This window comes from Chiloscyllium plagiosum, chromosome 1 (assembly GCF_004010195.1).
Source record: "Chiloscyllium plagiosum isolate BGI_BamShark_2017 chromosome 1, ASM401019v2, whole genome shotgun sequence".
NCBI lineage: Eukaryota > Metazoa > Chordata > Chondrichthyes > Orectolobiformes > Hemiscylliidae > Chiloscyllium > Chiloscyllium plagiosum.
The window spans coordinates 66,443,180-66,459,506 of NC_057710.1; the positions used below are offsets into that span (position 1 = coordinate 66,443,180).

Sequence of the window (16,327 nt, forward strand, 5' to 3'; positions counted from 1 at the left end):
TGAATTGCTCCTTTCATTCACTCTGGGGAACTCTTTCAACTTGAGCCCTGTCATACTGGTTGGATCAGTTCACCCACCCCCAGTTACAGTAAGATGTGAGATCCGGGCACTGATTTTAATCGTGCGCTCGATGCAAACATGTGAGTGAAATTTAATGCGCCTCTACCCTGCAGCCGCGGGCAATTTCCAATCCATCCAAAAGCCTGCATGGTCATCATTCCAAATGCAGTGTGGAGTCGAGTTTTATCCTCTGTCATTTCAGCCAAACAGGAAATGCCTGGAGATTTCCTCATATTTCTTGCGCTAACTGCCACTGAACTTTAAGAACTTGTCACTGGAACAAGTTGAATTCAGACGGATCACTTCTCCCGGTCTCAGGTCAAAAACGCTGTTTCCCTGTTCTTTGAGCTGTTAAAAGAAATCAACCATGTTCTCGAAGCTCCACACCACTGCTCTATTTCTGGTCGTAGGTAAGAAGATATATCTTTGAATTTCGGAGTTACAGGAGATTATGAAGTTTGTCGAGGTGATGTTAAGATTTAATTTTGCTGTACACAGTAGACAACTATAGTTTATCTATCAATCTGTAATGTGGTGAAGGTCACTGTTGATTATACTGAATGCTTTCTCCCTTTCGGTGGATAAGAAATATTTTTTCCAAGTATGTTTCTTTTTTCATCGCCTTATTTCTATGTAAGATGGAAAAAGATAGAACATCCAATGAGGCGATCAAACCGAGCGAATGCTGCATCACATTTAATAGTCTCTAGTTGTCCGAACAAGATACTGCTTTTGTTTTGTATCTCTGTTCCGAGCAGTACCGTTATTGTTCAGTGAAGCATCCTGCCAACTCATTACACTTGATAGCATTTTGAATGACTGCTCTAATTCCCACTTAAGGAGCATTATTAATGGATTTCCGCTTATTATTTTGAACATTTTGAAAGGGAATAAACCCTTCAGAGTACAGTGACAAACGGATTGACGTGTAAAAAGCCAGATAAATCAATTGGAAGGTTCGTACAGTTTTTTTTTTACTAAACAAAAGTTCCGCGTTTGGATTTCATTTAAAATCTCCCTTGCTCCTTATCATTGTCAAGAGTTCAAAATTGTTCTGCAATTCCTTCCGCTCATTATAACAAGTGGATGAAAGCAGATTTCTCTAATCGTTCCCATGTGCAAGAAACACAACCTTCACCGGACCAGCTCCAGTGCTCAGGGTGTTGTCTTCTCAGTTGTGATGAAAGCAGACTGCCTACACTGGCTACAACCCAATTGTGAGCTGGGTTCATTATCAAGAGAGTGGAATCAAGTAATGCAGCCACATCGTAACTAAGGCATTTTCCTGTACATGCAAAAAAGTCTAGTCAATATTTCAATTGCATTTTGACAATGGTTGCAGTGCGATAAGCTCATATAGTACATCTCTAAGGTGTAAACAATTCTGTCTGTTATTGTTTTTTGAACATTGTTAGCACCCAGCCGCTTAGTAGCTGAGTTAGTAAACATTTCACATGGAACAAAGTTATGAAGATTCTCAGTACTGACGGGTTTGGTGATTTCAGTTAGGGCTCTTGAAGAGTTTTGACAGTTGGTTGCTGTCCTACTGGATGAGAAAAGGCAAAGTCTACTCAAATTCTTATTTCCTCTCAACATATTGTGATCCCATTTGAATGTGTGTCATGTGGATGTGCAACAATTACAGGCTGAGCCTTGGATTTTTTGGTCTTCATTCATAGCTACAACCAAAGTGTATTAGTAACTCCAGAAAAGGTGTGGTTTTGGTAGGGTTGGAGATGTGAGGGGGCACAAAGTTGTCAGGTAGAATACGATATGGGGAAATGTTCGGTTATGCACTTCAGCATGAAGAATGGAAGGGCTAGACATTATTTAAATGGTGAAGACTGCAGAAAGCTAGAGATTTGGGAGTCCTCATCCATGAACCACAAAAATCTAGCATCCAAGTTCACTTGATAATAGGGAAGGTAAATGGAATCTAGATCTTAATTTACAAGGGAATGGAGTATAAAAGTTGGGAGGTTCTTCTAAAACTATACAAGGCACTAGTCATACTACACCTTAAATACTGTGAACAGTTTTGGGCTTGTTATCTGAGGAAAGATATAGTAATATTAAAGGCAATCCAGAAAATGTTCACTAGATTAATACTGGGCACAGAGGGACAGTATTATTGGAATGTAGAAGGATGAGAGATGACTTTATTGGATCATACAAGATTCCTAGGGGACTTGTTATGGTAGGTTGGGATCAGTTGTTTCCCCTTGTAGAGAGTCTAGGACGAGAGGGGGTGTGTATCTAGAGAAATCTTTACCACAGAGAGCAGTTCATATTGAGTTATTAAGTATATTCAAGACTGAGATAGACAGATTTTTAATCAGGTAGGGAAACAAGGGCTTTAGGGAGAAGGCAGGGAAGTGCGGTTGAGGATGATCAGATCAGCCATGATGTCATGGAACAGCAAAGCAGACATGATGGGCTGAATGACGAAAGTGAGGACTGCAGATGCTGGAGATCAGAGTCAAGATTAGGGTGGTGCTGGAAAAGTCCAGCAGGTCAGGCAGCATCTGAGGAGCAGGAAAGTTGACATCAGGAATGAGGCTGGGAGCCTCCAGGGTGGAGAGATAAATGGGAGGGGGTTGGGGCTGAGGAGAGGGTCGATAAGATTGCAATAGGTGGATGGAGATGGGGATGAAGGTGATAGGTTGGAGAGGATGGTGGAGCTGTAGTTGGGAAGGAAGATTTGCAGTAGGCACTGAGGAAGCAGATGTGGCTGTGGTAGTGAGTCTGTTTCAGGACATGGTTGAACAGCTTCAGGCAGAGGAGATGACCTGGGGGCTGCAGTGAGAGAGAGACTCACTGAGATTTTTGTAGAGAGAGGAGGAGAACATCTTCAAGGTAGGCATCCTTGCAAGACGATTCGCAGTAAGGTTAAAATCAACTAGGCAAAAGTGAGGACTGCAGATGCTGGAGATCAGAGTCAAGATGGCCAACTTCTGCTCCTATGTCTTAGAAGCTGTTGGACAAATTGAGCCCAATGAGTCAGAGACCACAAACGAGGACTGCGGTGAAATTGACAAGCAGCTTATTGAACAAAGCGATATCACAGAAGAGAAATTGACCGGGCTGATACAGAACTACTTCTCTGCACAGATGGCCAGAATGCTCTTCTCCGAATGGACAATGCAGGCAATCTTTACAGGGGTGCAACAAAAAGCTGATAATTGTAAAGCAGTGAAAATTGTAAAGAGATTAAAACAAGAGTAAACTGAATAGAAGTTATTCAAGCGTCCGGCAGCAGCAATTCATCTGTAATTCAGAGGTGCTGCACTTTGGGAAAGCAAATCTTAGCAGGACTTATACACTTAATGGTAAGGTTCTAGGGAGTGTTGCTGAACAAAGAGACCTTGGCGTGCAGGTTCATAGCTTCTTGAAAGTGGAGTCGCAGGTAGATAGGATAGTGAAGAAGGCGTTTGGTATGCTTTCCGTTATTGGTCAGAGTATTGAGTACAGGAGTTGGGAGGCCATGTTGCGGCTGTACAGGACATTGGTTAGGCCACTGTTGGAATATTGCATGCAATTCTGGTCTCCTTCCTATATCTGTAATGTGGTGAAGGTCACTGTTGATTATACTGAATGCTTTCTCCCTTTCGGTGGATAAGAAATATTTTTTCCAAGTATGTTTCTTTTTTCATCGCCTTATTTCTATGTAAGATGGAAAAAGATAGAACATCCAATGAGGCGATCAAACCGAGCGAATGCTGCATCACATTTAATAGTCTCTAGTTGTCCGAACAAGATACTGCTTTTGTTTTGTATCTCTGTTCCGAGCAGTACCGTTATTGTTCAGTGAAGCATCCTGCCAACTCATTACACTTGATAGCATTTTGAATGACTGCTCTAATTCCCACTTAAGGAGCATTATTAATGGATTTCCGCTTATTATTTTGAACATTTTGAAAGGGAATAAACCCTTCAGAGTACAGTGACAAACGGATTGACGTGTAAAAAGCCAGATAAATCAATTGGAAGGTTCGTACAGTTTTTTTTTTACTAAACAAAAGTTCCGCGTTTGGATTTCATTTAAAATCTCCCTTGCTCCTTATCATTGTCAAGAGTTCAAAATTGTTCTGCAATTCCTTCCGCTCATTATAACAAGTGGATGAAAGCAGATTTCTCTAATCGTTCCCATGTGCAAGAAACACAACCTTCACCGGACCAGCTCCAGTGCTCAGGGTGTTGTCTTCTCAGTTGTGATGAAAGCAGACTGCCTACACTGGCTACAACCCAATTGTGAGCTGGGTTCATTATCAAGAGAGTGGAATCAAGTAATGCAGCCACATCGTAACTAAGGCCTCTGCTCACTTCTAGTGTTAGCAGAGGCCAAACATCCCACCAAGGTTGGCACTTTAAATATGACAATGAGGCTGAAGTGCTTCGTTCTTGTCCAACTTTCGGAATCTCCCTGTAGATGCCTGGTCTTCCTGAGCCTCTGATTTTTCACCTCCCAACTCAAGTTTACAATCCTTTCCTCAAAAGTCTCTAAACCAATCTCTCTCCCTCCCACATCTTTAAACCTCCCTGCAACCACTACCACTACCCCACACAGATATATGAGACTAACCACCTGACCTCCACCCCTACCTGCAACACCACAACCCAGGCCACAGAATTAGCATCCCTCCCCACTGTTCAATTCTTTACCTGCTCCTGAGCTTGACCCCCTCCATCATGATAGTTCTTCGCACCCACCATTGGCATCCCTCTTCCTCTCTCAGAACTGGCTTCACTACCACGACCTACTCCCCACATGACTGCAAAACAATTCTGTCAAGCAGTGGCAGCCATGCATGCTGCATAGTTAAAGCTTAGTAGATTGAGGTGAACCGCTGAATTCCCAATTCCCTGTGCTTTAGTGAACTCTGGACCCACACATCACTCGTGTTTATGACTCTAAACTATGATAAGAGGTGAGCTTGCAATCCATTCAGTTATGGCTGCAAGCCTGAAGAAGGGCTTATGCCCGAAACGTCGATTTTCCTGTTCCTTGGATGCTGCCTGACCTGCTGCGCTTTTCCAGCAACACATTTTCAGATCCATTCAGTTATGTCAACAAGAATGGTTAGGCTTTCAAAGTCTGAATCCCAAATATAATATCATATTCTATCCTGTCTTACCAACCTTTGGTTTCTGACTCAGTTGACCTACATCACTCCCCCAACATCTTTTCTTTAACATTCTCATCCTTAGCTTTAATTCCTTCATCATCTTTCTCCATGTTATCTTTGCTAACTTCCTCAGTAATGTATATAACTTGCCAAATGGTCCTATTCTCATTCGCCTAATTCTAATGCCTTGCGCCTATCCACCATTGAATTTACCCTTACAATCAACTGTGAGACTTGATTAGGCATATCTACAATGTCTTATCAGAAATATGGCACTACACATAGAGCAACACTCCCTTTTGTTGCAATGGCATCAAACTTAGATTTTGTGCTTAATTCCATGGATTAGAACTTGAAACCAAAACTTTAGTTTGAAGGCAAGGAACAGAGACTGTACAACTGAAAGGAGGAACTCTAGGTATTAGTCTCCGGTATACAAATAAGGATGCATAGTAGCCCAAGAGCAAATGTTCTGAGACACAACTAGCTCACAACTACCCAATGAATTGTTGGTGTGCATTGGAAAATAATGGTGGCACAGTTCATGAATTTTGATATATGGTTATAGTGGGCCAGATATCTTGCACAACAGGAGCTAGAAAAATTCACCCACTGTGCACACAGTTTGCTAGCACATTTTGTTATTGTGATAAAGTGTAGTCTCCAAACTCTGAGTGCAAGACTGGCTAGATTAACATGCCTATTCTTGGTAATTTTGCCCAAGTTTCATATTACATCTGCCTTCAACATATGTTTGTTTTGTAAACATCTTTTCATCAGCCAGTAGTCTGGCATTTAGGAATTGACCAAGGAACTGATTTCAGTACGGCAAGATTTAATATTTATTCAATTTATATAACAACAAACAGGCATTGTGGTTTTACTTATCTCTTTCCTGCTACTTTTAGGCTTTGTTATTTTTGGGCCGATTTTCTGTGAGCACTTTGCAGAATTAAGTTATATCCCAGTGTTGTGTTTTACTATTGACCCCATATAGGGGAATCCTGTCCCCAAGGTAACATCTTTTTCTCTTATGTTATCAATCTCTACGAGACCTTTTCAGCAGCAAACATAGAATCATGCCCTCCTTTACTCTTTTCATAAATGCTGTGCAATTAACTACAATAGAAAAAAGTGTGTTTTTTTTTGGTCAGGAGAGGTCTTGCCAATGTTTTGAATAACATTTCATTGCAGACATTCTTAACAGTAATCACACAAAATGCAGCTTTATTTCCAGTCAATTAAAGCAGCATCATAGTGCAACTCTGAAGTCTGTAATTTGCAGAAATGTACTCAAATGACATCTCCCTCACAATATTACATCATATGGATTCTGTAGTTAATACATTTAAACCTGAACTTTCCCAATCTTGATTACAATGCTTGTGATCTCAATCAAACATTGCCTTTATCATAATTTTTGTGCATAATTCAGATATTTGTAAAACTAATGTACAACTGTAACTTGTTAGAGACAGACTGAATTTCTTCCCTAATTTTAGCCCTGGTTTAGCTTCAACTAGAGTATTGTCTCCAATTCTAGCCACAGCACTTCTGGAAAGATGTGAAAGCATTTGTTTTGAGTGCAGAAAAGACTCATGAGAATGGTTCCAGGGATGAAGAACTTTAGTGATGATGATAAATTGGAGAAGTTAAGACCGTGTTCCTTTGAGAAAAAAAGGCTGAGCGAGATTTAACAGAGCTTTACAAAATCATGAGGAGTCTGAACAGAGTTGGGAGAAACTGTTCAAGAATAAGAATGATTTGGAGATGCTGGTGTTGGACTGGGGTGTACAAAGTTAAAACTCACACAGCACCAGGTTATAGTCCAACAGGTTTAATTGGAAGCACTAGCTTTCGGAGCGTCGCTCCTTGACAACCACCTGCTGAAGGAAAGCTAGTATGCTTCCAATTAAACCTGTTGGACTATAACTGGTGCTGTGTGATTTTTAACCAACAATAAGAAGGCAGAGATTTCAATTAATTGGTCAAAGTGACATGAGAAGAAATTTATTTCATGCAGAGTGACTGATGTCTGGAATGCACAAGTTCAGACTGTGGTGAAGACAGGTTCACTTGAAAGATTTAAAAGGGAATTAGACAGCTATCTGAAAAGGAAAATTGCGCAGAATTATATGGAAAGGCAGGAATCAAGTGAATTAGTCATTTGCTGCAGACACATGACTCCTTTCTGTACATCAGCAAACTGGGATTTTCTGACTGCTCTAGGCTGTCTATTTACTAACTCGATGAAATTGGAATATTGGCTAAATAGCATCAGTCCACATCCTGCATTTTTCTTTACTATGTTTCTTCCATGGTCCACTTCCATTGCATTGTACTGTAACAGCATTAGGCCACATGTTCACTGCATTCAGTGCATAGGTACAATAAGTTTTTGTTGTGGTTCTGTTCGCTGAGCTGGGAATATGTGTTGCAGACATTTCGTCCCCTGTCTAGGTGACATCCTCAGTGCTTGGGAGCCTCCTGTGAGGCACTTCTGTGATGTTTCACAGGAGGCTCCCAAGCACTGAGGATGTCACCTAGACAGGGGACGAAACGTCTGAAACACAAATTCCCAGCTCGGTGAACGGAACCACAACAACGAGCACCCGAGCTACAAATCTTCTCACAAACTTTGAACAATAAGTTTTTTTCACTTCCATCCAATGTGCAGCAAAGTTTAAAATTGGGATGTGCGTAATGCACAGAAATTCATTACTGTTCATTAAAATGTGAATGGAACAAAGGATATGTTTATTTTGATAAATTCAGCTGTTTGCTTCGCACTAATGAACGTGCATTCTATTTGGCTGATCCACCTTCTCCTTAATGTTTCTAGCTCTAACACTAGTTAATGATACAGCTACAAAAACTTTCTTGATATCTCTGAAACAGGCATTTTTATTCATTCATGAAATGTAGGTAACCTCTGCAAGACATCATTTATTGCTCATCCCTAACTGCCCTCCGTGCTGAGCCACCTTCTTCAGTTGTTGGAGGCCTTGTGTTATAGGTACACCTACAGCATACGTAGAAAGGGAGTCCCAGGATTTTGATTCAGTGTCAGTTAAGGAATGGTGATATAGTACCAAGTTGACTTGGAGGGAAACTTCTAGATTGTGATGTTCCCATACATTTGCCACCCTTGACCTTCTATGTAATACATATTGCATGTTTTGAAGGTCATTGAGTCATGCAGATGTATAGCATGGAAACCCTTCAGTTTAACTCATCCATGTGAACCAGATATTCTAAATAAATCTCGACCCAATTGCTAGCATTTGGTCCATGTCCCTCTAAACGCTTCCCATTCATATACCCATCCAGATGCCTTTTAAATGTTGTAATTATACCAGCCTCCACCACTTCCTCTGGCAGCTCATTCCATACATGCACTACCTTCTGCTTGAAAACATTGCCCCTTAGGTCCCTTTTAAATCTTTCCCCTCTCACCTTAAACCAATACCCTCCAACTTTGGACTCCCCTACCCTGGTGAAGACCTTAACCCTTCACACTATCCATGCCTCTCATGATTTTAAAAACCTCTATAAGGTCAGCCCTCATCCTCCGATGCTCCAGGGAAGATAGCACCAGTCTATTCAGCCTCTCCGTATAGTTCAAACCCTCCAACCCCAACAACATCCTCGTAAATCATTTCTGAACCTTTTCAAGTTTCACAACATCTTTCAAATAGCCATGAGACAGAATTGCATGCAGTCTTCCAAAAGTGTTTTGCCTATAGAACCTAATATTCTCGTCCAGATATCAATAACACAAAACAATGTAGATACTGTGCCACTAAATATGATATATCTTTGTTAAACTACTAGACAACAGTATACACTCACAAAGATATTGATTTCTTATAAACCCACATGTTGGTATCTGGATCAAGTGGTGAATCAGTCAACAGTTTTCCTGGTATGTCGTAGGAGTAAATGATCAAACTGCTCTATCCACTGCAGCAGCAAGTTGTTTTTAAAGTCTCTTTTTATACCTATCCCTTGCTATCTCTGTGTCATCAATATCAATTAAAGTCTGTTTGAGGCTCATTTAATTGCTTTTTAGGACATCACTGTCCTGTTCAAAGCTATACTCTCTGGACCCCAGTTTGAACATTATGCTTGAATAAACACAGACTGCTGTCTGAGATTTTTATCTCCAACATTTTTACCAATCTCCAATGCTGAAGTGAAGGAGGTATTTTTACTGTCACACAAACACAGACCACGATTTTTGCACAGCCCTAACAATTTAAAAATCACACTTTGCAGACTATTTAGTAAACTTGTGTCTTGACCAGTTTTGCCATGCCACCTTCTTGTTCTCAAACCCATGTTGTAGTTATTCTATTATTTCTCCTTCAATGTTCCATTCCATGAGTGAACCTTTACATCTGTGTTTGGCACATTGGTTTACACCTGTCCTATTGGTTAGCTCATAGCTGATTAAAGATCAAAGATTTCAGAGAAGAAAAGGCAACGTTAATGGTTCAGTGAAAAAAAACAAAAGTATTGGTCCAGAGTCAGTGCTAATATCAGAGTAAAGATGGTCAGTGATAGAAAGCAAATAAATGAAAACAAGATTCAGGCACTTGGAGTTGAAAAGTATCAAAATGAGGATAAATCCAACACCTGAAGTTGTTGCACGGTGGCTCAGTGGTTTGCACTGCTGCCTCACAGCACCAGAATCCCAGGTTTGATTCTGGCCTCTGCACATTCTCCCTGTGTCTGCGTGGGTTTACTCCGAGTACTCCAGTTTCCTCCCACCGTCCAAAGATGTGCAGGTCAGGTGAATTGGCCATGCTAAATTGCCTATAGTGTTAGGTACATTAGTGAGAGGGAAATGGGTCTGGGTGGGTTACTCTTCAGAGGGTTGGTCTGGACTTGTTGGGTCAAAGGGCCTGTTTCCACACTGTAGGGAATCTAATCTAATCTAAACTCAATATGGAGTCCAGAAAACTGTGAAGGCCTAATTGTAAAGTGAGGCACTGTTCCTCTGGCTTACTTTGGGCTTCACTGGAACACTGTAGCAGACCTAGGACAGAAACATGAGCATTAGAAGAAGCTGGTGTATTGAAATGATAAATAACCAGATAATGATGATTTTGTTTACAAACTGAGCATAAGTGTTTTTCAAAGTGATCACTCAGTTGGCATTTGGTCTTCCGGTGAGAAAATACTGCACAGTGAGCAGCGATACTGCATGCTAAATTGAAAAAAGTTGAAGTAAATTGTTGCTTCACCTTTGACAGTGAAGAGAGAGATAAAAGGACACGTTTTATTATTTGTGGTTGCGTGGCAGATTCCATGGGAGGAGTGGAGGTGTTGGGAGTGATGAAGGAGTGGACTGTAGTATGGTGGAGTATAAAATTACAAGTAAAGTTGTACTATATATTTTATAGAATCTTGATTATACAGTTTTGAGTTCCATGATATAAGAAGATGGAGAGAATATTTCCAATTGTGAGGGAATCCAAAACTCTGAGACACAAACATAAGGTAGTTATGAACAAATACATTGGAAAAATAAGCAACTGAAATGTGAAATTCACTACCGCAGGAAGTGGTTGAGCAACAAATTTAGATGCGTTGAGACGATGACTAGATGAGTGTGAGACAGGAAAAGAAACAAAAATTTATGCCAATGATTGAATTTAGGTAGGTGGAATGGCAGGAACTTAATGCAAAGTACAAGCACCAGCGTGAATTAGTTCAGTAAATAGCCTGGTTCTTTCTTGTCTATTCTAAATAAGTAAAATGGCAATTAATGTGTATCCATAACGTTCTCTTGTATTTGATCCTCTGTCTGTGAACGGAGTTTGGGCAGACTGAGCACTAGGCCCAAATGTAATACACTCAACACAAATTCTGATTATTCGAGGTTTTCTGCTTATACTTGAGCAGCCTATGAGATTATCATTTTAAGATTCTTAACATGACAATTGAAAACCATTTCTATAATCAAACATTAATAAGGAAAACATTGGTCAGCTTATCGATCCAAAATATATGTTACAGGTACAAAGAAAGGAAGATTTACATTTTTTGTTGCCTTTCACAGCCTCCAAACATCCAAAAACACTTACAACCAATTAAATCTGAAATGTATTCGCTGTTATAATTGGCAAGTGATACACCCTTGTTAAAATGGTGCATTGTCTTATAGAAAAATATTATTTGAATTTGCAATTTTATCTGAACTATTAAAGATTGGTGCTAAATAGAATTTGAAGTGCTGCATGGGATGGGGATAATATGCAAGCTAAGTTAAACCGCATTATCTTCACATACTTTCTAATGCCCAAAGGGGAATCCTAAAGTTATTAATGAATAAATGAAAAGTTTAAATAGAATAGCCATTGAAGTAAAAGCAATTTGTTTTGAATTGAGTTCTAACAAGAAGTAAAGTCACATTACTCTGATTATAGAGATCATCGAACATGAAATATTAGAGACTTATGGATCTTAACTGTCCATACCTTCCGGCTGCTCTACCCATGGCATAACTTCAGCCAATCAGAGTTAACTTGCCAACCAATCAATGCCACTTATCTCCTGCAGTATAAATTGTTGTGATGATTGATGTATAGCATTCTTTCACATGTTGGTCCTGATGAATGCAAGACAAAGAGCTTTGGTACATGTCTCTCTTTTCTATGCTATTCTGTGACACACTGAGTGACATTGCCTTCAAATAAAAAACGTTAAGATAAAAACTGAAGAAATAACAAATCACATTCATGAACAACTACAACATATTGGAATTCCAATTCTCTCAGATTTTATTACAAATCCTACTGGAGCAGAAATCCTATGAGGACCATTGAATTAGTCATAGAGTCAAAGAGGTCTATAGCAGAGAAAAGGGGTTGTTTAACTCAGTTGGCTGGTTGGTTATGTAACACTGCTGAAAATGTGTTGCTGGAAAAGCGCAGCAGGTCAGGCAGCATCCAGGGAACAGGAGAATCGACGTTTCGGGCATAAGCCCTTCAGAGTAATGCCCCCAGCATGAGTTCAGTTCCCAGACCAACTGAGGTTGGGAAGGAGCAATGGTCCGAAAGCTAGTGCTTTCAATTAAACCTGTTGGACTATAACCTGGTGTTGTGTGATTTTTAACTTTATACACCCCAGTCCAACATCAGCATCTCCAAATCATAATTAAAGTTGCTTCTTCTTCTCAATGTCTCCCTCACCTGAGGTGTTGTGATCTTCAGCCTAAACCACCCTGAGTATATTACCTCTCTCTAATGGGAGAGAGGCTCTGTGCTTTGTAGGATTATGGCATTTTATCGTTGCTACATCAAAGTAAAAGGGAGTAAAAAACACCAGGAAGAAAGAAAAACTTAATTTTTTATATTTTACATCAAAATTCCCGATGTGTGCTCCCAGCTGGTGCAAATCTGCAGTGAAAACACAAAAATGTATAAGATTTATTCAAAACAAGGTATTAAGTCAAATCTGAAGCAATTCTTCAACTTAAAACAAGTTGTAATATTAAGACAGCAATTTAGTCATGATGGTGATAAATTCTTCAAAATGCCTAACCAAGACATGAACTTACAGACGGATAGAGGGCACAAAACCTTGAACAGTTTCTGATGATGTTTGGCTGGAGTTTTTCAAGCATGTTTTCAAGTAATTTGACCAGAGGACCAGAGGAATCTAACTGCCTTTTAGCAGTCACCAAATTGGGTTCTAATTATCCTATGTTCAAACTCTGTTTCAGTGTTAACTTACAATTACTTGCCTTTCATTTTATGCAAAATGAAAGACTTAAAGTTTGTCCCTTGCTAAAATGAAATTAGTTATATTGAAAGGGATTGGATTTTATAGTTTGGTTATATTTTGGTAATTTCTGTTTTGAAAACTCTCTGGGTGGTCAGCATTTATCAGTAGTCCTTAATTTCAAAGCAAAATAGCTCAGCTTGGATTGACAGCTAATTTTCATTTCACTTTGAAATTTTCATTCATAACTGTGTGGCCATAAATCTGTATGTAGCACTCTTCAGTGCAGATGCAGTGATTATTTTTATTTGATTGTAATGGTGATCCTGTCTGTGTATTTAAAGCCCATTAATATTCTCAATGAGGATAGAGATTCCTAAAATATGGATTATTGATCAGCCTTTGAAATTTGCAATTGCAGTTGGAAAGAAGCCTTTAAAAATGCTTTAGCTGACAGTGCTAGTCTCAGTTCTCAAGGTTGATACATTTTAATTGTTGGAGAAGATAACTTAGTCATTTCATTTGTTTTAGGTAAAACCTAAAGAATGAACTTCAATTCATATAATACCTTACATGCTCTTAAGATACATTGCGGAGACTATAAATTACACTCGAAGAGCAATCACTCTATCCAAATAGAAAAATGCAGCAACCAATTTGTGCACACTTGTCCTGCAGAGACCAAATGAGATAAGTGACCAGTTTATGTTTTTTCTTAGGCTCAGATGAGTATTGGCCACATGCCGAATCCAGTATTACTTGGTATCATTCATGCCATCTTTTAGAGATGCTATCTTTAATTTCCAACCAATAGATTTTAAGCACTCCATCCACACTAAAATGCCAGTTTCGATTATAGTACCAGAAAACAACTATATTTTCAGCAAGGTTGGAGGGCCAGATTTCGGGTGGCGCCAGAATCTGCTGGAATTCTACCCTAGTGTATCTGCTGAGGCGTTGAGGTGGATGTATAATGAATTTGCCTTCTTCAGAGGTGATATTTCTGAAAGGGGAAGGATTCGAGGACCTCAGTCATCCAACAGCCCATGAATCTCTTTTGTTCACTATGTAGGGAATGTTACACTGAATATAAGCTTATGGAGGGGTGGGGGCAGGTAACTGAGCTGTATAGGTTGCTAATATGTGGGTCAGAATAAGAACAATTATATAGGTTTCATTTTTGTCCTCGATAAGATAGACTTGGGGACTGCTCCATTCACCTGCCCATTGGAGTGGACAACAATGGCAGATCACCAGAGGGCAACAAAATCTGTGAAACAAAACAGCTAGGGATGAAGTATCAGCAGATCAAGAGCTAAGAACTTGTATTTCTAACAAAGCGAAAATAAACGAATATGCTCATTAGGATCTCATGAGACTAACCATAATAACAAAGGCTAATCTATCGGTGGTAATCCATTGTAGCTAATGGAAAACTGATCCTTGTTGGGGATGAGCCACTTTTTTCACTCCTTTTGAGTGGATACCCAGGTAAAGAAACTGGTAATAGCTTAAAAAGGCATTAGTTTATTGATCACTGTGAACTTGATGGGATTCTTTAAATGTGAAACAGGAAAACCTTCCTGTATTAACAAGAGATCATTTTCAATACAAAACTCTGTTTCCTGTGGCGGAGAAGTTCTGACTGCATCAACAGGGGTTAAACAGCATGCAGCAAGGTCTGGACAATATCCAGCCTTGGCCCGAAAAGTAGCAAATGCCAGGCAAAAACCACATCTAACAGAGACAATATAAGCATAGTCCCTTGACATTCAGTAGTGTTGCTATCACTAAATTCCCCCATTGTCAAAATCCTGGGGGTTGCCTTTGATCAGAAATTGAACTGGACTAGCCATCTCGATAGTGTGAATAAAAGAGAAGGTCAAGAAGCAAGGAATACTGTGGTGAATAACTCACCTCTTGATTCCCCAAACCTGTTCACAATCTGCAAGGCACAAGTCAGGAGTGTGATGGAATACTCCCCATTTGCCTGGATGAATGCAGCTCCAACAAGACTCAAGAAGCTTGATACTATTCAGGATAAAGCAGCCTGCTTAATTGGCATCAAATCCACAAGCATCCACTCCCTTCGCCATCAACATTCAGTCGCAGCGGTGTGTACTATCTACAAGATGCACTGCAGAAATTAACCAAATATCCTAAGACAGCACCTTCAAAATCCATGGCCACTACATTTGAAAGGATAAGGGCAGCAAATACATGGTAACACCCCCAACTGCAGGTTCTCCACCAAGCCAGTCACCATCCTGACTTGAAAATATATTACTGATCCTTCATTATTGCTGCGTCAACATCCTGGAATTCCCTTCCTGATGTCTGTTGTACCCTCTCCCACTCATCTTTCTAACATATGGAAAGAGCACTGATAAATGCCTGGAGTCTTAGGAATTTCAATGGGGGATGGGGACATGGGAGTAGTCCCACTCTGCCATAGTTTCAGTTATGGAATACAGTTAATAAACTTGCATGTCCTTGTCTTTTAATCATGATATAGGATTTTTGCCTGCACTTTCTATCTTAGAGCCAGAAGTGTTACTAACTGAGCCAAATTTTATTGCTTTGATATTGTGATTGATTTCTTCCGATCTCTTTGCATGCGGCAGAACTAGCTTCTTAGAGTCTGCTGTATGATGGATGTATCTGCAAGACAGTTTCAGTGCAGTTAAGTGCTGTCATCAAATTAAATTAGATTGCTTTCATAAGAATCACATTTGATTTGTTCTCATGAGCATGGATCTGCATGAGTAATCCAAACAAAGAATTGCCAGGAACCAATCCTAATCACTTCCATGTTGTTGTACATTATAGGACTGGACTTCAAAGTAATTTATTGCATGCACTCTTTAGACATTAATGACAGACAGATAAATACATTTTATATATAAAGAACTTTTTTTGGCAAGGTGATACAGTTAGAGGACATGTACATGTAAATATAACATCCTTTGTTCTAACGGAAGATCACTCATGCTTTGAAAGTATGTTTTCTGAATACTGAGAGTCTACTTCGACAAATTATTCTTGTTTGCCAGCATTTTCATGCTGAGAATTAATACAATAGACACAGGATAATAACTCAACATAAAACAGAAAAGTTTGAGTAAAACATGGAAAACACTACAATGACAACAGCAATGGGGCAGTAAATGTTTTGTTATCTGTTCCATTGATGATTTCAGTTCTCGTATCTGCAGAGAGAACATTTTATTTACAGCAGCTTTCTTTGTTCTCTTGTGAGTGTGCTTATTCACAAGGTGTAATCAGTTTCAAGCATTGTACTAATGTAGAAAAATAGAGTTTTGAATAGCAAATGCAATGCTACTGAATACCAAATAACTGTATGAACATCTCACTAATTGAATCATTAAGTTTTCTTTTATTGTATTAAC

The 16,327-nt window shown here is 39.5% G+C and overlaps 1 protein-coding gene across 1 annotated transcript in view; it reads left to right on the plus strand.

Moving 5' to 3' along the window:
- The first annotated feature begins 200 nt into the window (after positions 1-200).
- The window catches only part of itga1 (integrin, alpha 1), a 226,037-nt gene continuing 209,910 nt past the window's right edge, over positions 201-16,327 (plus strand). The window contains exon 1 of the mRNA XM_043688299.1: positions 201-470. Within this exon, the coding sequence (XP_043544234.1) occupies positions 428-470 (43 nt within the window). The 5' untranslated portion in view covers positions 201-427. The remainder of the gene's footprint in view (positions 471-16,327) is intronic.